The following is a 24,994-nucleotide window of genomic DNA, read 5'->3' as shown; positions in this document are numbered from 1 at the left end:
CCTGAGATATCAGGAGAATGGGATGGACGGACAACCGCAAAACATAACGGGTCACTGACAGACAAGAGAGATGGACAGCCTGAAAAGATAATGCCTGCAGCCACGGCGCTCGCCAAGCCAACCTTGTTGGTGATGATATATTTATTAAATTAGAGCTGATAACATTTAATAGAAAGATGTGTGTTTCCCCACAGAGTAGAGCCCGTTCTTTGATGTTCGCATAGGAAAGTCACATGAAAGAGAAGAAAATAATTACATCACCGCCTTTGACAACATGGGAGAATATTTGTGTTTTAGCCTTTCCCGTTTTATCTCCCGATTCCATTTCTTGTAAATTTGGCATTTGTCAAGTCGTGTTCAAAAGGAATTCAGACAGTCTCTCCACCTCTTCCTTCTCTCATCTAGTGTCTGCCTTGTCAGGATGAATCCATGTCGGGGTGGCAGCAACACACATGGCAAAGGCCTTGAATATGAACATAAAACAGCAACGAATACAACAATATGGCCACGTCGTCATCACCTTCGATATGAATATCTGTGTTTGAGCTTTTATTTCAACATATAGTTTATGGTTTGCAACTGTAGATCCATTTCACATCATACTACATTTGACTGGAATGCAGTGTTTCACTCAATAATTCATGATTTAAACACAATTATTAATTGACCTCTATGATGCAAAGTAATTTAAAATATTCGGTATGAGATAAATAATAAATGAATGTGGGAGAAAAACTGTCACCCACAATGTACCAGTAATTGAAGTTGATACACACTTGAAATTAATCACGGTACATTTCTGCTGCTTTTACTCATATACATATATCATCATGATTTACTATTGTTATTGATGAAATATCTGCTTTGCATTTTGTCCCAAGCAAAAAATACACAGTGCCATGTATATTTTTGATATATTTCAAACATTTTACGAGGTATGTCGTGTCAAGTGACCTAAATGTCATGTTGGTGTCAGCCACAAGCACACTTTTAGTGCTCAGAGGTTTGTTTTTGGTGGCTCGGTAGCTCCACCCCCTCGTATTCAGTACAAGTTGATTGGCTGTTTGTTGTCAGGAAAACATGTCAGCAACATTCTTCTCTTTTTGATTTTTGCATAGCACGGCAAACCTTTGCCTGCCGGCTGCCCAGTTGCAGAACACAGCATCCATAAAAACGCCGACCGTCTCCCACTCATCTGTTTAAGGGCTCTTAAAGGCTGGCAGCTACAGGAAGAGCATTTTCTCCTCCTCGTTGGGCCCGATAGCAATCTATTATTAATCTGCAGCGCTGTATACAGGTGCAGCTCCCAATGCCATCTCCCAAATCCATTTAAGTAGGCTGCAGCTCTGGCCTGGTCAGCCCTTTGTGAAGGGCTGAGTTGGAATAAAGAAGCGTTAATGCTAAGGGAGGTTTTTACACACTACGCTCAGGGAGATGGCAGATACTGCACGATTGATGGGGTTCATGTGTGCAGACTGCATGTGTGCAAAATGAGTGTGAGTTTTGCATATGTCTCCCATGTGTGCATCAGACAGCTACAACTGCAGAGGCAGCAAAAGTAGGTGGATGAGTTTCATGGAGAGCAAAGGGGAAGCTGACTGGATAATAGGTAAAAAGAAATATAAAGTACAGGAAGGAGGGCCAGGGAATATAAGAGATAGAGAAAGAGAAGGAGAGAGATATACTGTGGTCTAACATAAAGGTCAGGCTAATGCTTCCCAGAGGAGGAGCTGACATTAGAAGCAGAATGTCTCCATAAATGCAATTTCTCCTCCTTCCCTATCTTCCTCCCTCTCTTTTTACGCTTCCTGTGATCTGACAGTGCATGTGTGTGTGCGTGTGTGTTGCCTAGGATTCCGCTCATGAGAGCCATACATAACAGATAGTGCACTCTAACTCAGCACAGACAAAAGGACACAGCAGCATGCTGGGAGCTTGTAGACATTAACTGTCTGCTCTGCAGATCAGACACACTGCCTTGTTAAGCGCAGGTCTCTCTAGACCTCGAGGCGTTAGGGAAGTCTACTGAAGACTGAGCTGACCTCACTAACCTTTGCCAGTTATGAATAGTCTGGGAACACCAAGGGCAAGATAAACGAATATTAAAGCGTGGGGCAAATTTGCTGTACGTCTTTTGTTCAATTTGCGCTGGCAATCTGCCTTTAATTAGCAGCTGATTTTCTAAGGCAGCAGCTCATTACGCAATCAACGCCTGGGACAGCCCTCCAGGTAAAATCTGCAAGGGAAGGTGCTCAGTATCTAGTTCAGGGAGGGGGGGTTGATCTGAGATCACCAAGCTCCGGAATTAAATCTGCTGCGTAGAAATAATTACGTGAAAAAATATATTTTTTAATACATTTTCTACAATATACTTGTTGGAATTTATAGTATTAATGAAAAAGACAAAAGAGGGAGAAAATAGATAAACAGAGATAGCGCAGCGAGCTCAAAGCAGAGCAGGTGGAGATTGGAGATGGTGTTGATACGGATGACGTTTCAATAGAATACAGAGCTAAATGTCAAATCAAATTTAAATAGGAAAAACAATTTCCCATTCTCAGCATTCTCTTTGTAGGGTGTTTAAAAATAGTCACAAGTTATGTTAATTTTCAGCCACTGCTATCATGTTCTTTTTCTGCATCAGTTATATTTCTTTGATTCAGTTACTTAGTTCCAGCCACTGTGATGTTTCTCTTTTCTTTTTCCCCACCACAACCTTTCTTTTAAAGACTAAGGATGGTTTATTCAATTATATATATATATATATATACTATCTATTACATACTGGAGTATGGATTTTGTAAGAATTTTTTCGACACTTCTAATTGTAATTCCTGTTCATTCTAATGGTTTTTAATCAAGTTGATGGTAAATTCAATAAAAGCATTAATCTATGAGCTTAATGTGGCCTTACATCTAAAGGCATGATCCCGGTCACGTCCACACAGTGAGGTGTACACCTTATTGATTAAACACTCGTATTGGCTCGGTACTCTGTGTCAGCCGATACCCGAAATCCAGGCTATCGGGACCGAAAAACTTAGATCGATGTGTCCCCATCGCAAAAAAGCACAGGATTTAGTGATTCTTCCAGAATTAAATGTTTGGTGTGCGAGTACATGCATGTATGTAAGTATCACTCACCTCCTCACTGTACTTGTTGATGTAAGAGTAGATCTCATTCAGAGCGCTGAGCATGTTAAACTCTGTGGAGTGGAGTCTGGCCTGTTCTGCCAAATAGGCGTTCATGTCCTGGTCACTGATGGCCGGCATCCGGTTGATGTCAGCATAATACCTGAAATGCAGACAAGGCACTTGGCATCACTCGCAGGCCCTCACTGAGTCAATGTACAATTCTTTTTATAGCCATAATATCACTTTTACGTCGAGTAATAGACGCTGACAAAAGGCTTTTCCATAATCTGATAGGGCAGTGTAGGCATGAAGGAAGAGAATTATGAATCAATCCCCTAAAATATCCCAGATTTTATTGTAAGGAGGATCAAAAAAAGACGTGACAGAGTGGCGTGTAAGGTTCGTACCTTTCTACCCAGCTCTTGTAATTAGGGATATCTTTAGCGTAGAGTAGCTTATTAGATGGAGAGTCTTTTCCCAGGCGGTGCTCCGAAGTGGAGCAGGAATCCATAAAGGTCTGAGCTACCACCGACAGGCAGGCGTCCGTGATGCTGCTCTTATGGATGTCAAACACGAACTGCGGGTTCTTGATCACGTTCACCCAGAAACGCAACGGGAGGCTGGAAGATGGAGAAAAAGAGAATAAGTAAGAGAAGAGTGAAGACATCTCACTTGTTGAGCTCAACACGGATTGAGTCGCCGTACGCCACGGCATGAGGTCCTATTGCATGTGAAATTACTTTTCGTAGTAAGAAAAAAGGCCCTTACCAGTTGCTTTTCCACGTGTGACGTACATCTGTGTCATGAATGTCATGTTTGTCTGCCTGCTCATCCAGGAAGTCAAACATGTATTTGATAGCGAGGGGAAGAGTGCTCCCTCGGTGAACTGTACTGAACAACGTCTCAAATAGGTCGTCGACAAATTTTTGTAAAGTGCCCTGGGAAGAGGAGAGTACACATACTGTGAATGAGCAATTTGTGGGAAACAGGAGTTGGCACTAAAGCAGCCAGAATGAAATAATGTCATGAAAAACCTACGACAAGTGAACATGTGCTAATGTTGATGTATGGGAGTATGATGTATATCTTACCTTGGTAGCTAGCAGCCTGGTCAGATAAATCTCAGAGACCATCTTGCTACCGCGGTCTCCTTCCTTCTGGTCCCCGTGTTCGTGGTTCTTCACCAAGTGCCACACCTTTACACCGCTTTCTAGATCGGGGGTTATCATGGGAGCACGGGAGCGGAGGCTGTCGGGACTGCCCGTGTAGCGGAATGAAGAGTCTGTCCAGGAAACAAACAAAAAACAGAGGCAGAATTAACAGTAATCCTAAATATCAGATCGCCTCTCTCATTTATATCTCTCCTCATTCAGATATTCTGTGTTCCACCTCTGCTTTAAAGGTCTTTTACACACCAGGAGAGGGATGAATAAATGACACAGAAATGTTGAATACATGGCTGTGAATATTTTGAATCAATCAAATGCATACGGGAAGCGTTGCAAATTTGCAAGAGTTGCAACAATTTTACGACAACAAGTTGGAATAGATTTGCAAACTACCAGGATCCTATTGACCCAGAGCAGAGTCTGGCAGTCGGTCTGAGGTAAATTGTTGTATAACTTCAGCCACAGTAAGCAATTTTATTGAGTGAAAGCTAAATGCTGTGGGTGAATTTGAGTTATCACTAGTAAACAGTGACTGCATATGTCTAGGGCTTTTATTGTGAAAGGTAGGAGCGAACAGTGGATCTGGTTCTGTGTTGTTGTACACCGCAGTGCACTTATTACATATTTCTATTCCACACCACGTGATTGGTTGATGCCTTTACTCGCGGTGCAAAATCTCAGAAACTCGACCTTGCTTGGAAAAAAAATGACATCACTATTTCCTAGTGTAACACTCAGATTCTGTGCAAAAGTACTCAGTTAGAAAAACAACAGTGTGAAAAAATATACTGACGTGCCGATTATTTACTTGAAAAAATCCTGTCCCCGGTGTGAAAAGCACTGACGCCGCGGTGTAAAGGAAATTGCTTTGGTGGATAATTTCATAGAACAGCAAAGTCATGAATGGGAGGTTGTGGCACCTGCCACTGCATCGATAGTGGCCTTCTTGAAACTGGAATCCCAGTTGACACACAAGACCGTGCAACACATTTATCTTTATTCTACGTGCAGTGCTCAGCCAGCGGCATTTACAAAATTCTACAAATTTATACTTTCATTCTTTCTTTTAATTTTTGTCACTTTCCACACTCATTTTTCTCTTCCTTTCCCTCTTTATATAATCCCTGCCTCACTGACAGAGACACGCTTGTGTCTGGCTCTTTTTTAAAGGCGCTCATAATTGGCTCTTCGCTGCCACATTGTACCAACGCCATGTTGAAAACACCCTTGTCACATTCTAATCAATGCATCAAAAGATCCCTAATTCGTTAAGCAGTGAAGCCAACCTCCTTCCTCCAGACAGTACATCATCCACGTCTCTGCTCGTGTCCCTGCCTCCTCGCTCTTCACTCCGTCTGAATGATGCTGGTTTCAATCCCCCTAATAAACTGGCATCTACTCCTGACAGCAGGCTCTCTCGAGATTCAGGATTTGAGGATCTCAATGGGAATCTGACCTGGCTTCAAAGGCCAAGCTGCACAACAAAGCTTTTTGCTGCAGATACAGCCACTTACACCCCTCAAATGATACCATCCTGTGCCTCTGCAGGGGCCACTAGGGACCAGGGCCTGAGTTAGGAGGGCGGAATATATGTACTTGTGCGCAGGGTGGATTTGAGGTCCCAAATCCCATCTTAATCCAGCCACTGTTTTTTTTTTTTACTGCTGTGCCGTTTCCTCATCCCCTCCATCCTTGCAGGGACGAGCAGCTCTCTTCCATCGGGGAGTATGTTCTGGCTGATTTTGAGGCTCGAGGAGGGTGGGGGTGGGTGGGATGGGGGCTGTAAATTGAGTCAAGATGCTAAGTGTTGAACGTGAAATTGGTATGAATCCATCAGCAGGTGTCGAGGTGCAGCTGTGCCTGCTGTGCCAACCCATGATTGATGAGGGACGGGCAGGCGTCAGCAGAGCCTCTGCTTTCTATGCCGTGCACGTCCAACTTCAGTGACACAAAGTAAAAATTAAGAGAAGAATGCAAGACAGTACAGCCTCTCAGCGGCCACCGGCCCGCAGCAGCTCTTTGCAATTTCATAATAGATTAAAACATCCCTCGTGACTCGGGCCGCGGTCACACTTTTCTTTTCAATGCAACTTTTTGCGAACAGATCTCAGAGCTCAGCTGTGTGTCCACACGCCACCTCAATACGACCTGCCTGATCGGACAGTGGTCGGATAAACCCATTACATTTCCTATAAATCCTTCACAAACAAAGTTCCCCTTCATCAGCGCTGCTTACTCTTCCTCCCTGCAGTATTAGTAGACTTGTTTTTATTCGAGAATAGCTGCTAGCAAAGCTCTGCTTATTTAGTGATGAATATACTTCATTTCCTATATATTCTTACTAATAAAAGCCCACCTCCCATTATTTCTACAGCTGACTCTTCCTTTCCTGGAGAATCAGTAGACATATTTCATGGTAGAATAGCTTATTTGCCTCTAATTTATTCACATAAAAGTCGGCCGTTATTTTCTTATTTCAGAGTTTATATTTTGAAGCAACAAAAGCTCTTTCTCCGGAGGTGAGGAACTCCCGTGCATTCGGGTGTGATGGGATGAAAAAGCTGCTTTGAAATGGAGAGTGTAACCACCACCTGAGATATTTAAGAATTATGATGTATGGTTCAGAAGTCCAGAAGCTGAGGGCCAATAAAGATATGATAAGAAACATAAAATAAACATCATACAGATAAGGGGTTCTCTCTTTTGTTAGATTGGTAGTCTTTACATTACTTTGGTCCCCTATCATCTGTTTAACTAACACACTGTAAGTAATCTTTAACCTATAGGTCATCATCGATAATCTTCATTCCATATTATTTTAAAACACATCGACTGAAGGACACACAATGTATCCACAGGTATACAGTGTGCTTGAAAGGATTTGCTGTGTTTCTGTATGAGGCAGTTTAAAGGCAGTGTTCACTTTCTATCTGCAATCCTGATAATTGGCCATGCGCTCTCATTTTTGGGGGGGGTTTATGTGAAGTATCATTCACACAGAATAATTAGCAATCGCAAGTTGCCTCGTGCTGCTGTGTGTGTCTGGCATGGGGACACATATTGCACTACAAAACTACAAACGGGTGCAAGTGTGCAGGCAGCTACTGTCGTAGCCCACTGTGTTCTGCATAGCATGCATCAACATTATAATAAAATCGCGGCTTTAAAATCAAAACAATGGCGATATCTCTCCCTCTCCCCTCTGCTTCTATACGCTCTCTCCGCTCTCGCCGCTCTCTCTCTCTCGCTATTCTCTCCATCACTGTTCCATCCCACAGAGTTTGGCCCCGAACTGCGAAGCAAACTGCAGCACACACAGTTGGAGAGAGAAAAAGGCTGCAAAAAAACAAACAAGCCCCTCTGCAGCAAAAAGAAAAGCTGCTCCAAACAGAGCTGACCGTGACTTCGGGGGAAGTGGATTTGGCTTTGTTCATATCTGAAACAACGGCTACAAAAATGTGTTGATGCGCCTGTGATGCAACAAGAGCAACATGATTACATTTGCACGGAATTATCTGTTGATTACATTTAGCATTTTGTAATTAATGTAATCAAGGTCACAACAAGGGGATGAAAAGAGCTATCTGGTCCCGACTCACCGTATCTGCTGATCGAGGTGCGGGACATGCTGGCTGACGGGATGTTGTACGATGAGGTCTGTTTGGGCACCAGAGCCACAACACAGCGGTCTGACACCTGTGTGAAGAGGCACATATAACACGAGTCATCATGGTGATTTTCACATTTGAATTAGAACACAGTAAAGGGAGTTTTTCACCCTGAAAAAAAAATGTCATCCTTAAGGGTAGATTACATGAAGGAATGTTAGGCCCTTAGTGAATAATCCCATCAACAAAACACATCCCAAAGCCCTGCACAACCCATCCCTTCCTGTCATATCTGTGTTCCCTGCTGTTCTCTAGCACAGCCCTGTGGCTTTCTTTCAGCAGAGCAGAGTGCTGCGGCTGCATGATGGCTGTACTCAACATGACTGTCATTGTCATCCCCTTCACAAACATCAGAGACATGATGTAAGCTTTGGGACGGGGATAAGACGCTAAGAGGGAGTGAAAGAGAGCGTGAGAGAGAGAGAGAGAGAGGGAGAGAGAGACAAAGACTGCAATGCTGAATGTCACATCTCGAGTACACTTTGCACCCTGAAAGAAAATGGGGTACACAGGTATAATAAGAGCATTAGAGCAGCACGGAGTCAGAGTCAAAGAAAGACAAAAAGAAGCAGCTGTGTAAAAGATGATGTGTCATGAACAATAGACAGACACTGGGAGTTCATCCGCCCCCTGTGGTTTATATTTACAAAGGGCTCTTGGTCCTGTGTGGTGTCACTTTAGATAAGCTGAGAAAAACAGAGAAGAACTACGTTAAAACGGACAGTTTTTAAAACTGTTTTTGAGAGACTTCTTAACAGAGATCCTTCATCAGTCTTACAGTATAATACATTATTCATTAGACGGCAGTTTAGCTATAAAACATATTTTAAATAAACCACTGTTTGTATGCAACCACAACCCTGTTTTATAACAATTTAAAACATAGCAAACAAAACTTGTGGTTCTTTTCTGAAAGCCAAAACAACAAACAGCTTGTTGGCTGGCATTTACAGCCCAGCCCGAGGAGGGATTTCTGCCTCAGACCTACTGAAGAAAAACAACTGATGAGCCTCCAGTGAAGATATAAACAAAAGGCAAATGCCAGACTTCAAAAGGAATACCTCAAAGAATCTAAGGAACAACTTAAAAGTATTCCTTAAATTAGCTTTAGAGGAAATGGACTCATTCCCATCCCTTGTAGGAGAATAAGCTAGTGGATGTTGGGATGGGCATTTACAGAGTCCCTCCTTTGCTCTCTAAACCGGACGCCTCTCATCCTCCTTCAGTCTGGCCGTCACCCCTTTCTTCCCCCACGCTTCCCAAACTAATCTCGGCTGCGCTATTAGTTGGAGTTGCCATCTGGCCTCTACTGTCCTCGCAGGAGACACACTTGAAACTGGAAATGAAATCTGGAGGAATCCTCTTCAAAAGATGCAGCTCTGGCTCCCCGGCTTCATGGATGGAGGGAAATGAAAAAGGGTGTTTCTCAGAACACGACCAGCATCTTTGACCCTTCTATCTCTCACCTCACCTCCTTCTCGTTTGTCTCCGCTTCCCTGACCCTATAATTTCTCGAGTATCTCCATATTATAGGCTCCTCTAGACTAATGATGCACGGACACACTTTGATACACCAACAGCTTCACCGACTATTCATGTGATACGTTTTCTCTTGGGAGCATGAAATAGCTTCTCTGCCCCCCATTCCATTTATGCCTCCCTCCATCTCTTTCTCTCTGCTTTTTTCTTTTCAAGGCTGACAGAGAGGATAGAGCAGAGATGGGTCCTTGTGATAGAGTAAATGATTGAAGGCGTGCAGATTCGCCCTTCAGGGATAATCCAGTGTGGGGCTGATAGTGGGCAGGTGTGATAAGGGTTGTGGGCCCTGCCTGTGATAAGACCTTCCATTAGACAGTGCAGAGATGACCAGACGGCAGAGTGTGGTCAGCCTCCATCATTCTTTTCCTAGCCCTCTCCACATAAGCCACAGCCCGGGTCCAAGTCTGTTTCCCCCCGGTATCCCAATCTCAGCTGCAGTCGTGCCCCGAGATCATGATGCTTATCACACCTGTCTACTCTGCCCAGTGGCTTGGAAACACACTACCTGTGTATATGTGCCCATCTTGTCAGGAATGAAGCAATTTGCGATTTTTTAGAGCGTATGTGAACTTAACTCGGAACTCGGAATGTTCCTTTAAAAGTGAAATGCCAATCTGCCGGCAATTTAATTAAAGTAAAATGTGTCATTGATGTTTTTTTTTTACAAATGCTATGGTTATTGCTATTGGAGATATAACTTAAGGTGCAGGGGCACCAGAGCAGGATTCATAAAAAATGTCTCCTTTTCATTGGGGAAACAGTGACCGTGTTTGCATGCATTCGAATAACTGGCTTAGTCGGACTGAAATCGAATTATCCGTTTCATGTAAACACCTTTGTTCGACTATGTGCGGTCCGACTACGATCCGATTAACACCCCTGGATAACTCGATCCGATCCGGTTGATAATTCGACTATCGCGGCATGTAACTGTGAATTGGATTAGGAACTGGACTTTGCGTCTTTGCGCATGCTTGAGATCCCGCCGCCCTCCTCCCCCCTCCCATGTCGTGACCCGGAAGTCGAAAGAGTCGAAAGAGACGATGTCACTATTAACATCATGCAAGAATAGTAGAGGGATGTAGCTTCGCCTTGCTCTCTGTTCGCCATCTTTCTCGAAATGTTGATGTTGTTGTTGTTGGTTGTTGTTGGTGGTGGTGAAGAGGTCAAGCGGAAATGGCTGTATCACCACGAGTTGTAATGAAAACAGCGCCACCTATCGTATCGGATATGACATGCTTTCGGCCAATGATTCGAATTACTCACTGCCATGTATATTGGGATAACAGCTGATCCCCCAAAAGATAGCATAGTCCGACTAAAGCAAGATTCGAATTATACCATCATGTAAACGCACTGACTATTCTTCATACATTTTCGAAATAAAAACCGTAATATAGATTACTGCAGGAATGAGTCCCAAAATGCGGGAATAAGTGAACGTTTCTGCAATCCAATTCCCTCGTCTCGGAGTCTATGGTTTTTTTCAATGGGTTTCTGATTAGATGCCTGAAATAAGGCATGTGACCCACTCCTAAGTGTTTTTAACATTTTATAACATAAACTACATCCATAGAATGAAGTCTGAAGCTTTCATGCGTCTTTAAAAAGGCGGTAGCTAATACGAGACCTTGGTGTAGTTTGTTTATAGCCTCGTGCCTCAGAAATACTTCCTCCCTGCAGCACTGCATTACCACCTGCCTGAGATTTGCTATTCAGATTTACAACGGGGACCAGTGGGCGAAGACAGACAGACAGAGAATTGGATTTATGAATAGATAGCGATATTGTGGTATCCGTTGTGTCTGGGGCCGTTCAGAATATCCTAAAAATGCCCCAAGTGATGCCTGCTAGATTGGTAACAGTATCTAGCTGGCAGGCTCTCGTGGTGTGGTCATCAGTGTCCGCTCTCCCTGTTCCTTCGCCGCAGAGAAGAGGACAGACGGAGGTCACCGGGCAGCAGGGGATGGAAGTTTCCAAAGTGGCTTTTTGACGCAGTCTCAGTCAAAGTGAAAGAGGGTGCAGTCTGCTCTGAACTCGTTTGCACATGAGGAAAATGATTCCAGCCAAAACACACACTGCCCATGTGTGCCTGCAAATGGATGCGGCAAACAAATATTAATTTGCATCTAAGGCCACAGTCCACCTGTCCTGAATCAACACTTTGACAAACATCACCAATGTAATTACTCCCGCACCGATCGGTGAATGGGAAGCAGAACTGCTTGAGATTTGAATCATCATGAAAAAGCTAACCAGACTGTCAACTTCACTTCATTATAACGTCCTGTTTGTGAAGATGGTTGATGCTGCCACGTGAGACGTTTGACTCATGTGGCTGTGGCATCACCGCTGACTGCCCGGACGCTGTCCAGCAGGAGCAAGGTTTGTGTGTCTCAGGATAATAGAGACAGGGGAGGTGGAGACGAAAGGAGCTGTGATGAAACACTTTCCTTTGACGGGTGATGGGGTCGAAGATTAACAACAAAAAGATCCAAATCAGCAATCAGCCCCAAACTCTCTAATCTCATGAATCTTGTATCTCAACGGGTATGTGCTGCATGTGTGTGTGTGTGTGTGTGTGTGCACATGCACCGTGTGCATATCTGAATGTGCTTCTTCTTTCTTCCCCTATCTTTATCTGTGCACAAAGACTGTAAAAAATACAGAAATAGAGCAAGAAGGGGAGGGGGGGGGGGATTCCTCAGACTGAATAAAGATTAAATAAAGATTCTGAACTCGTTTTAAATGTGTGCATTCATGTTTTTAATTTTGGTTTAACAGGGAGCTGGGAAGGTGACCATTTCCATATTCAGGTTATGTAAACCATTATTTTCCATGTGGCAGGGTACATACCCAAAGGGATTACTTTTTTGGGAGGCTGTGAGTCCCATGAATTGTAATGGCTCTGGTCCCTGTGTCTTCTCTATGGGAGAATTAGCAAGGTGATGCTGGGTCTCATTCTGCATATATCAGACCCCCTTTCAATACTTCCTCTTCACTTCTTCCCGTTCCCTTTCCTTCAAGCTTTTCCTTCACTCTAGGGCTCTCTTGTTGTGATAGGCAGCCAGATGTGCTGTCGCCAATGCCAATCCTGGTGTGTGACGCGAACACACAGCAGCTCCCGCATTGCTGGCCATTGCCAGCTCATCAAAACAGTAATGATGCACACGTTTCTCTGTTGTCCCATCCGACCCTCATCTCTCCTACCACAACTGTCCCATTCCTCAGTGCTGCCTCCCTTCTTCTCTCTTTCCCACGTTGCTCTGCCAGCATCTCCTCTGAAGTTGCACAGTGTCGGGCCTTATGTTCTGCACAGGGAACCTCAGATGCGTGATCAATGGGAGTCCTCAGATCTGCTATTGAGCGAAGGAATAAGTGAAGCAGCAACGCGCGTGATACCGTGTTTCCCGGAGCATCTCCCTTGGCTAACGATGGCAGACAGACTGCGACGCAAAGGATCGCAAAAAACATCAACAAGAGAGAAGCCCATTATGGTGTGGAGGCGGAACATATTGCACTGCTTCATCGAGGACCAAAGCACTGCAGAGACCAGAGAAGAGGTGCTCAGACCAAGAGAGGGAGAGAGTAGGAAATGAAGGCAAACAGGAGTGCTCATCGCACATCAGTGGGCGAGAAGGAAAACATGTTAAGTGGGTCAGGAAAAATATAAACAAACTAAATTTGAGACAATGAAAGTGAGGACAGAATCAAGAGCGACAGGAGAGAGAAGACAAAGGAGAAAGACGCTGCATGGTGCCAAGTCCTTGGTGAAGGACACTATGATGTGTCCCTTCTTCTAATGACTCCTACAGCTGTTACATTATTCTGCTTACTCTGCTGGGGCTGGAGTTCAGAATGACCCCCAGCATGAGAGCTTGAGCCTCACCAGACTGCATACCTTGGCCCCACCTTGGCTCCAGGTATCCAGCCCCGGCACTCCCGGCCACAGCTGCATCTCAGGCCCGGCCTCTGGTCTTGACCAGGTAGCCCAGACCCGAGCCTCATGCAGTCTTGAAGCAGATGGTCCCCCCTGGTTGACTAATGAGAGCTGGCTGAGCATGTGCTGCGAAAGACTCACGACCTGCTGAGAAAGCCGACTTCTCATTCTGCATTGCCTTTTTTATTCCATTTTATTTCTCGTTGTTATCTCACTCTGACTTCCTCTAACTCCCTGCCGCTCTCCCCTTTTCATTTAGAACCTGAACCGCCATAAATTGCTCTGAAAAATGCAGAACGAGTTGTTCCCCCTCTTTAGCCCTCCACTTTCCCCTCGGTTAAACAGGAGGAAACAGGTAAGCCCATAGGCCCCGATAAATTGCGGGGTGTGAATCTAAGTTCTACATGTGAAGAGACAGAAGCAGGCAGTCACAGCGGGTCTAATTGTTGCCAGCGTAGGAGTCAACGGGGCAGAGAGAGAGAGAAAGAGAGAGGGAGAGAGGGAGAGAGGCTGTCCTCCTGACTGGAGCAGCATACTCTCTCCAGGGAGGAGGGAGAAGTGTCGGCTGAGATGCTGAGAGTTCATCTCTCCTGCCACTTGTACAGTAATTGTCCTCTACTCTGTCACTCGGATTACACCAAGCAAGGGCATGCAAATGAGGAGCAGAAAATTGGCTGCCTAAAAGTCAAGAGCGGGGAAACATCAAAGTTTGCCACGGTGTGTGTGGTATAATTTCCATAATAAAAGTAACAGCAGAAATTGTACTGAAATGAGCTTGACGTTTGAGAGTTGATGAAGGTATCGCACTAAAGCCTTTGTGTATATGTACCTGATAGTGCATCAGAGTGTTGAGTCTCTTCCAGTCATTTTCTATCTTGGTAGTGATGTCTTCATCCTGCAACACCACACGAGCCATTCGCCCCTGGCGCCACTCTGAGGACACAAACACAATCCAAAATTACACACAGCTGCCTTTGCAAAGCACAACGAAGAATGTTATTTGTCTTGATTTTCCGGTGGAGAGGTTTGTGGGGGGGGGGGGGGGGTCACGTTTTAATTAACACGTACAACTTGAAACCACCTTGTGTTCAAGACGCGCATCGGCTCTGAGTGAACATGTGGGGAAACTGTGGAGTGCACTGTGTTTTGTTGCCTTCAGAACCAGTTACCTTGCAAGGCAATTGTGAAGTGCCCTGAAATAAACGTACGTTCTCACATCACACAAAACAAACTCTTTAAACACTTCTCTTTCAAATCTCATTCACCTTTTAAATCGGTGGAACGTCAGACTACACGAGTCCCAAATAGAGCTCTCTTCACACAGATGAGTCAATATGTGTCAGTCGGCGTTCTTGTACGGCTCCCGGCAAACGTACTTCTCTCACTGACTTGGATTGACACGCATCCTAATTAAACATTACACAAAAACGATTTTGAGATGTATATGCAGGCAGCCCGCATGCCTTAATTGGTACTTGTGTCGTGGAAACGGCGCCCCATTAGCATACGCCACAGTCGGCCCGTCAGGGTCAGAATGAAGAGAAGAGTGGAGCAGGCAAGAAGAAAACTGCGATCTGATAAAATCAGCTCCTTTGAAAAGGAGAAGATTGGAAGCAAGTGGAAACAGGTGGAGGATATATGCAGCACTGGTGGAGGACAGTGGCAGAAGTTTAGTGAGGAAGACTCTCTAAATATTCCTTTTTATTCATAACTTCTCAGTCATCCTCTTCCTGTGTCTACTCTACCAGCTGATTGTAGGTGTTACCAACCAGGATGTACACAAACGTTAAATAAAATGTCTCCTCTCTGCTGCTGTCAGTTGTCATTGCAGCACAATCAGGTACAACCCTCCTCCACCCCAGTCACCTCCAGCTGGCATCACAGTCATGCTCTTCATTCATCATCAGATTGCAGCAGCTCCCTTCATCATCACCATCACCACCAGTGTCTCGACTCCAGGGGGATTATGCCTTCTCTGACCTCTGCATCACAACCCCAATATCATATTACTTCAGGATTGAGCCCAATCGCCAAACACTTTTCCCAATGTTTTTATTATGCATGTGTAATACATAATTGTTTATTCTAATGAAGTCTCTCCTGATTGAAATGGCAATGAGGGCGTTGACGGGGAAGTGGACAGGCATTGTGGCTCTCATGCTGGCAGTGACCATTGATTTTCTCCTCTGTTGACTGGGTTTTATAACTTTGTGCCTCTGCCAGATGACCACATGACGTCTCTGCCTGGCACAACATCCCCGTCTTAACGAGGAGGCACCAATACGGACATGAGGCCGAGACTGGCTCAACTATCTGTATCAGGTATCTGTGACAATGAGATTCAATTTTTATGTTTATATATTGTATACATTATTTTCTGTTTAAGCCTCGGCCAATTGGCCGCTGCATCAAAGGGTTTACACTTAAATTATAATGTATTTTGTTTTCCAAAATTGCTGGTCTACAATTTATTATGTGTATAATGGATAACAATTAAATACATTTATATCTATGCATCTATTTGTTGCCTTTTGTTTTGCAAAGTTAAGAATGTACAAATCCAGCCTGATGTTACCTTTCCACACTGTGACGCACACAGCTTATTAATAATCGGATCGGTACTCGGTATCAGCCATAGTGAAGGCGGAAAAGAGTCGAATTGGTGCATCTCCAGTCTAAACTACGCTCTTCAGGGGGGGAAAACTAAGCCGTAAAATCCCAAATACATACAAGTACATGCAGGAATGAACAAACCAATTAATTTCAGGGCATCAGTGAACGGGTGAGAAATGGAGAGAGGAGAACAAGGGAGAGGACAGTGTATGGACACAGAGCCATATTGTGGAGTGATGGACTGCCCGCTGATTTGCATCAAAAAGCGTAGGGGGGGCTTTTGTTTCCACCACCCATGTGAAGTGAGAGAAACTGAGAGGGAGTGGGAAATGAAAGGAAGGTACGGACGGGCGAGGATGGAAGTGGCAGACTGCGGGGGAGTGGAGCCCGCCGTGAGTCTGGCAAGCCCGTCTGCCACCTGGGTCAGTCGGACGGCCGCGTCACGGACGCAACAGCACACAAACATACTGACATGCACACTTCTGTCTCCTGCTACTGTGTCTTATTGGCACTACCAGGCAGCGAAATGCACCAGACGGAAGGATGCAGCACACACTGTCAGTCAGCTTGATAGAAGGCCTGGCAGCAGCACACGTAGGCTGGCAGGCCGGGCTGCTGGAACACAGCTTTTATCACACTAATGCACTGATAATCTGGACACATGGCTAGGTTTTCTTCCACTGATACATTAATCTGTGGGTATGAGGGACTTTAAACCTGCCAAGTGAGCTTCTGAATCGTGCATGTGTGTGCGTGTGTTTGTGTGTGTGTGTGTGTGTGCGGGTGGTTACACGTGTGTGTTTCATACCGAGGTCCATGTCGACGGCGCGTGGCCGCTGAGAATAGGGCATGTTCTTGTAAACGGCGTCCAGTATCTTCTCCTTCACTTGGGTGATGGTGTCACAGTTGAGCACCTTGACGGGAATCTCTGGACTGTTCTCGTTGTCGGGGTTCACACAGTTCAGGGTCTGGATTGTACAGATGGGGAGGAGGGGGAGCGAGAAAAAAGACAGAAGAACAATCACAGAAGGAAATGATGGAGCACAGGAAGAGGTTTTCTGTTACTGTCTGGACTTGTGTCCAGCTTGAGGCTCCACCCTTATCAGAGTCTCCTTGGAGCATGGCAGGAGCTTTGAGAAACCATTTCCGCTCCCACCGGCATCCCAAAATCTAATTTCACACCTTCGGCGGGGCACCAATTTCCGGCTCTGCCAGGGTATTAACACGTAATGAGCTAAATTCCCAGTCAGAGCAATCAGAGCATTGTCATGTCTCATGCTGGCTGCGTGAGTGTGAGCTTTGTGTGTGTGTGTGCGTGTGTGCATGTGAGTGTAGAGATGGGTGTTTGGTGTGTTCCAATCTCCACAACCACCTACCCTGATGTTGGACCAACACTGGAGCCTGTGGGATCATTAGCTTCTTTTCTTCTCCTCCAGCGAGAAAGAAACCCAACACAGCAGAAAAAGCTATGCTATATTACCAATTATTTGTGGTGCCTGTACTGTGCAGTACGTCTTATGGTTCTTCCACCTGTGTGTTTGTGCATATCTGTGAGCCTGGTGGAGTGTGACCTACCAAGGTTTTGTACTCGATCTGCTGGCGGATGAGCTTGTCTTCACTAAGGGAGTACCGGGCCTCTCCTGTGATGGCGTCGATGGGCCCCTTTTCCATCTGCTGCTTGATGGCGCAGTACAGCATGAACAGAGGCTCCCCAGCACACTCCTGTGAACACACACACAACACACACAGACATACACAACCCACAGATTCACACATGAGAGAACATCACAGCATAAACACACACACACATATCCCTAGACCGAAAACACCTACCACGAAAACATGTAAATATCTAATCATGTGCAATCACACTTTTAATTTAGGAAATGAATAAGATGCACACGATCGCTTTATATTTGTACGTGTAATCACATGCAAACACACAAAGTGTTGCTGCTCGGTGTACCGACCTTGAGGAATCTGTGGAGGAGGAAGGCGAACCAGTTTGTAAGCATCTTCTCTGCAACCGACTCCGTTCTGAAATCACAATTTTGTTTCTTCTTTTTAAATGGGAAAAAAACAAATTGAACTCTATTCTTGTCTCTTGATATTTCAAAAACCTTTGGATAATACTAAAGTTGCATAATGCATGAGGTTATGTGCAAAGACATCAGGGAGGTTCTCTTGGCATCCTGGCGTTTTTCTTGTGTGCTGCCTGCAACTCTGTGGACACAGTGAGTGAGCAGAACGAGAGAGGGCATCTGTGTGTGTGTGTGTGTGTGTGTGTGTGCGTGGACATGTTAAAAAGAGTGTGTGATTGAGTATGCTTGGATGTGAGCGTGAGCGAATGTGTTGTGTGTGTGCGTGTGTATTCACGTGTGGTTGAACACAGCAGGACTCCGGCAGCTGCGACAAGCCTCAGCTGTTGAGAGAGACGAGTGCTGTCACAGCCAGGTAATGCCTGATCACAGCCAAAACGATCTCCTCTCTTCCCCTCTCATGTCCCTCTCTTCCACCTCCCCTACCTCGCCTCCCTTCCCAGTCAATCACACATGGAGCTACAGCTTGCTGCTGGGCTTGATTGGGCATGAAAACACACAAGTGTGCAATGACCTCTCGACTGTTTCTACCGCAGAGCACATGAGAGGGCCGTGTGTAGTTCTTATCTCTTTGTTGTTGTTGTTGTTGTCGTGTGGATTCCTGCTCATATCTTTCTCTGAATGCCAGACAAACATCCCCTCCGCCCTCCTCCGCCTCATTAGCACCATCATGGAACACGAGAGAAACAGAGGTTGAATTTAAAAAGAAAATGAAAAGGCAGAACAGCCAGGTGGGAATGGCTAACGAGCATGAAGCACATATGAAAGGATTATTTCTGTGCAGCCAGCGTGGACAAGCACCTGAGGTGAATAGCAACAGCAAGTTCATCTTGTAAAAAACGCTTCTGCCATGCTCTTTTGCATTCTTCGTTTGACACCAATAATTAAACTGCTTTGGATTGGAAATGGATTTCGCCAGCCCACTTTTGGTCCACTCCACACACACACACACACCATTATCACTGTCAATGCCTCTGCCAGCTCTGGAAAGGCTGCCACCAGGGACGAGGAATACGAGTACATCATTTGAGAACATCATTTTTCGGACAATTATTATTCCCACAGGCAATGTGTCAAAAAGCTTAACCACAAACATTTCATTATTCCGTCAATGTTTGCCCTGTAAAATCCTATTATGTTAATTGCATATTCAGAACACAGCACATTGTTTTATCCGTGAGTTTATCAGTGCAAGGCATCCAACATTTTTCAGTTCCTAGCTGGCATTCTAAAAGAATAACTGGTGGATGATGAAATATCATTCTGCTTTTGCAGGACATGAAAATGGAATCAATAAATAACAGCAACATGGTAAGCTGGCCCGTCCGAATGGCTGAGAAAATTAGAAATATAAAACATACTGTATGTCAAAGCAGCTACAGCAACTACAAAGTCAAAAAAAAAAGGAGCTAACGCACGAGAGGCGCAAGGGGAGAAAGAGGGTGGTGGATGGATTACTATTATTTATAATGCAGGACAGTGAGGATGCAGCCATTTCATACAGGGTACGAGAGGATCCCTCCGTGCACTTTCACCCAGCGAATGTTCAGCTGTGCAGTTTAACAACAGGCCGACAGAAAGAACCCAGCTGTAGCGCCCCACTCCCAACGGCAGTCCACCAATCAAAAGTTAGGATGCCTTGATGAAGTGCCACACACATGACTGCACTGCCATTTGCAAGAGTGCGACAGCATGTGATTGTCACCTGGCGGCAAACGATCCCTCCAGTTGTCCACGTGCTACCAATTTAAATAGCAATGCAGTGAAATTTGTTTTTTTAAATGACCTTCTTAATGTAGCAGGAAATGACTATGATTACCCTGGTGTATATGATGAAGGGGCCTTCCGGCGCAATGTGCTGAACTGAGGATTAGCAGCAGTCGCAGCAGCCAGGTATTAAGGCAGGCTGCAAGGTTTTCGTCTCCTCAGAGCTAACTAGTGTGAGGGATGATTATACCTATTCAGGCTCTGAATGGAGAAATTATAACTCTTATGGAGATAATTGCGTGAAGTCGTGGGCGAGGGCTATAAGCAAGAGTCTGAAACCGAAACAGAAGCCCCTGAAGGATAGTCTGAGTCAGGGGAGGTTACAACAGCTACGAGTTTAGCCCATGCTCTTGTGTGTGTGTGTGTGTGTGTGTGACGGGTCGGCATCTTCTTTGGTGGGCACACACAAGGTCTTTGCTTTTTCCCGCTTTGTCATTCTGACATATACAAACACACAGGTGGGAGTATACATGGATATATAAAGATATAAACATACGCAATTCACAAACTGAACCTTGACAATGCAGCACAATATGTTTTGAAAATAATATATACATATATATATATATGTATATATATACTAGTGCTGTGAAAAATAACGCGTTAACTCAGTTAATTCAATTACAGGTTAACTAGTTGTTGTTTTTAACGCATTTAACGCATGCGCAGAATGAGCTTCCAATCCGTCTGTTGTTGGTCGTCGGGACGGAAAAAAAGTCACTTGCAAAATGAGCTTCCAATACACCACTTCAATCTGAACTCTGTCCGCTCTCATGCAGACGGTCTGTTCATCGGTAATGATCCTTCCGCAGGTTCACCTCCGGAAACCTGTTACGACTTTTACTTCCTGTAGATCAGGGTCTCAACACGTCGATCGCGACCCGCCAGTCGATCGCGACGTAGTGTTGGTAGATCGCATGACATTAAAAAGATTGGCCCGCCCCCTGACATGTTCTCTATAGCACGTCTTTGTTCTTTTATTAAACTAAACGTATGTTGTTGATCGTATCTCCACAGCAGCATGTCATTTCTGTCTCTTCGCGTTGCGTTAACACTTATCGATCTCCGTCCCGCGCCACAGAGCTCCGTGCGCGCATCGGGACCGAGCAAAAAAAAGTCACTTGTCAATCTGTCCACCTGTCCGTGTCCGGTGAGGTTTCAGCTTTGCAGCGGTGTCCCCGCCGTCCCTTTCATCACGGCCCAGTTCATGAAGAAAACCCACACAGTCAATTTGCCTCAGCAGCTGCTAGAGGAAGACTAGAGGCCTTTAGATTGTGTCATGGTGGAGTTAATGGTTGACAAACATGAGAAAATTTTTCTGTTTAACCCTCCTGTTACCTTTACATTTACTAACATATTTTACCCTCGGGGTCAATTTGACCCCAGCAATTAAAACCTCCAGAAAATTATTAGAATTAATATTGCTTCCCAAGTTTAAGTGTGAGGTTGACTACTATTAAATAAATAAAAAAGTTGATATTTCTTATATGTTTGACACAGTGAAAAACAGCCTGGGGTCAAATTGACCCCAAAGAACACCGACATTAAACATTGAATGGGGTCAAATTGACCCGAAAGATAACAGGAGGGTTAAACATTCTGTTTAGGATGAAGATGTATTAATGTTCCATATGGAAGAAAACTGCTAAATAACTGCTGAGTTGCAGCACCATTGTATAGAAGAATGTATAAATGTATATATCCGTCTTTTGTCATAAATCTCTATGTTCTCACAAAATATACCGAGAATATCGGTAATATGTGATTAATCATGATTAATCCACAAAAACCTGTGATTAACCCGATTAAAAATTGTAATCGTTTCACAGCCCTAATATATACTGTATATATATATATTTTGTTGTTGTTGTGGACAATACCCCAAATCCCTATGTAATTGCCCTCCTTTTATAATACTTCACCCCTCTCCCGTATGCTTACCATGCACCCCTTCCAGCTTGTATGAGACTTGAGTGTGTTAGAAGTTAATGGAACCTATTAAGCATTTTAATAAGCGCAGCAAGTCCTGAAGAAGGAAGTCAAATAAAGCCTTTTTTGCGGGGGCTGTGCTGACTTCTTAATATCTCTCCTTTTGAATGTCGAAGGGGGAAGACGCACTTTCTTCTCCTCCTTCTCCTTTCTTTCGTGTTCCTCCTCCTCATCTGCCTCCACTTCCTTCTATCTATTAATTGAGTTTCATTAATGAACATCAGGATTTCATTATCCCACATCGTGTTTAAGAGGGGCTTCCCATCCCCCCTCCCATTTCTGCTCTCCTAATGGCAGCTTGGGTGGAGGGGGAGGTGGGGGGCTTTATTAGCAGGCTGTGGAATGTCTTTCAATGAAACTAATGCCAAACACAATACTCCCTCTCTTAATAACTCTGTACTCTGTTGCTCTGCATGGGCGGAGATCTCATTACAAAAATGCTGAGGAGAAAAATAATACAAGATTGAAAAGTCTCAAGGTGATAGAGGCAATGTTCTGTGGTTCCATTAAAAGAACATTATAAAGAAGAGGAGGAAACTGTGTAAAGAGAGTGGCTTTGGCAAAAACTTGAATGTTGAAGATGGAGAGAATAGAGTTTGATAAATAAGTGGCTTGCCATTAAAGAATGTTCTGGCGCGGTCATCATGCAGCAGAAGAGTAATAATGGACGCGAAAGAGTGGCTGTGAAATGACAACAGGCACGAAGCGGGTTGGGATGAGCACTGCAGAGGTCGGGCACCGAGAGAAAAACGAGCGCAAGAACGTCTTCCCCCGATGCAGCGGAACACAATCCAACAGCATGAGCTGCAGCATCAGTTCCACTTAGCGCTCTGGAGATTTTGAGGAAATCAAACACATTGTCAAAGCTTAGATGTTGATATGAGCTTAAAACATATCCCTATAAAGACAAAGAAAGTAGAAGGCATCAAAAATCTTTAAATTCCAAAGAGACTAGAGCTTCTTTTGAGAAACACGCCTCAGAAGAACACGATTGCACCCTTCAAACAAACTTAAATGACTGAAGATATGATATCCCCACTGCAAAAAGGCAAGATACTATACATGCCAGAATTAGTTTTCACTGGGCTGGTAGGATGGATGGTGAAATTGTATCTGGCATTTAAGTATGAGCCTAATAGGAAAAAGAGGATATGCCACAGACCAACTTGAACATAACATTTCACAGACTCCTCTCTGGCATTCAAACACATCAAGCCGACCGTCCTACTCAGCCAATGACACGAGCCAATGTCTGCTGCATTTATTGTAGTCTCAGTAACTACTTCCATCCTGCTTCATATGCCAAGAGGCTTTTCACATGCATCCATTTTCCTTCTATTATATGCGGTTGGCGATTTGTTATTCTCTCAAAAGGAGGACTGAACCGGTTTGTTTCTTTCAGCTCTCGCAGCCACCTTGCAGAGGGAGAGCGGAGCAGCTGCTCCCTGTGGAGCCTCCTCCTATTTACGCCACAGATTCTAACTTGCACACATCTCAGTCAGATGATTGATCAATGAGTCCGACTAGAGTAACATGTCCAACTGAACAACCCCTCTGGCCCGGCACTCCGTGTGCGACTGTGGGGTATCGGGTTAACAACGGGGAGGCATTTTGGTCACTTTGCTAACAAGGTGGAGGGCATCCACCCTCGTAGCACCTACTCATGATATACACTTCACACCATTCGACTTCTTTCAGGAAAGGAACACACATCCATATGAATGGGAATTTCATGAAGCCTGGGGAACGTTATTTATGACCTGCTGGAAGCATACGAGGTGCTACTAGGTCAAATGTGAGAACATGTATCTTGACAGAGAGGGATGCTATTTTAACCAGCCATTCCATTCAATCTACCTTCATCCCTGTAAACTATGTGAGGGAGACACATTCCTCATTACATTATTACAGATTGGAAATGATTACAGACATATCTATATTGAGGGCTAAGATTGTAGCAACTGTAGACTGCTATGAGTGAATCAAATATCACCATTCACAGTAAATTGTACATCAGTACATATTGCAACTGTAAACAATACTATTAGGAGATAAGCTGTGTGAGAGACGTGTGAGAGGAGTACAGATAAAAGGCGTGCTGGAGGCACACAGAGATGGTGGGAGGCAGTTGGAGATAATGCTAATCAGAGGACAGGTTTACATGCAGCATCTTCAACGTGTTGGCCAAGAAACTTGGAAAACAATCAGAAGCTCCATTCAATTTGCTGAATTGCGCGTTCATTAAATGTTGAATTGCTATCGGTTGTAAAACTCCTCCACTGCTTTCGCTCTTCCACATCCTCAACTCTTCCCCACATGTTTTCCTCTCACTCTCCCCTCTTGCCCTCTGCTTTCCCTTTGAGCTGTGGCTCGTGATGGCACGGTACTCCATCTTCTCGCCGCACTGAATGGAGCTAAATAATGAAGGGCTTCTTGCTTTGCTGGAGCAACCACATCATAGCTTCCCTCTGGACCGTGTGCACATACTGTACCTACATTCTGTTCCATATATATACTCTGTAAAGCACATATACTCCAAATATTGCTTATTATAAAGCTTTTAAGATACACTGTTAATATATTACTAATATGTAGTGCCCATGTAGCCAACACCATATATTAAGTTGCTTGTTCCTCTGTGCCATAGAAATCACAGAATATTATTTATTATTATTTGGAGTTGAAACCCACATTCACCTTCCTGCTGCTGTAAGAACGCACAAGAAGAAATTAAAAGTATTTGTTCAAGAGCTGTTTTTAAATATTTATGCCTTTAGTAACTTGGCTTTTCTTTCAATAAATAACCTTTTGATCCAAACTACACGATACATAAGATATTGTTTACAATTGCAGGTCACTGAGGGCTCATGTGGATAACATGCTAACACACCATGACAGATGGAACTATTTTTACATCGCAGTCTGTAATACTTGAGAGATTATGGTTTTCTCCTAAAAGGTCTGCATGCTAGCTTGTGGCCATAGTTCACTCCAGAGAAAAGCATTAAATGACAGCTGAGCAGAAAGAAAAAAAAGCAAAGTTCTTTACTACGACTCGAACATGTCTTGGGACGC

The 24,994-nt window shown here is 44.4% G+C and overlaps 1 protein-coding gene across 2 annotated transcripts in view; it reads right to left on the bottom strand.

The window, feature by feature from the left end:
• plxna2 (plexin A2) overlaps positions 1–24,994 on the bottom strand; it is a 181,379-nt gene that overhangs the window by 4,044 nt on the left and 152,341 nt on the right. For both annotated transcript variants that reach the window (XM_056422503.1, XM_056422504.1), the window contains exons 23-31: positions 18,035–18,101; positions 17,640–17,786; positions 16,873–17,032; positions 14,281–14,384; positions 7,904–8,000; positions 4,227–4,417; positions 3,904–4,073; positions 3,543–3,755; positions 3,145–3,295 (exon numbers count right to left, since the gene is read on the bottom strand). In XM_056422503.1, coding sequence (XP_056278478.1) covers positions 3,145–3,295; positions 3,543–3,755; positions 3,904–4,073; positions 4,227–4,417; positions 7,904–8,000; positions 14,281–14,384; positions 16,873–17,032; positions 17,640–17,786; positions 18,035–18,101 — 1,300 coding nt within the window. The remainder of the gene's footprint in view (positions 1–3,144; positions 3,296–3,542; positions 3,756–3,903; positions 4,074–4,226; positions 4,418–7,903; positions 8,001–14,280; positions 14,385–16,872; positions 17,033–17,639; positions 17,787–18,034; positions 18,102–24,994) is intronic.

The sequence above is a fragment of the Pseudoliparis swirei genome, chromosome 9 (assembly GCF_029220125.1).
Source record: "Pseudoliparis swirei isolate HS2019 ecotype Mariana Trench chromosome 9, NWPU_hadal_v1, whole genome shotgun sequence".
In the NCBI taxonomy this organism is placed as follows: domain Eukaryota; kingdom Metazoa; phylum Chordata; class Actinopteri; order Perciformes; family Liparidae; genus Pseudoliparis; species Pseudoliparis swirei.
This window is presented reverse-complemented; position numbering and strand designations above follow the sequence as displayed.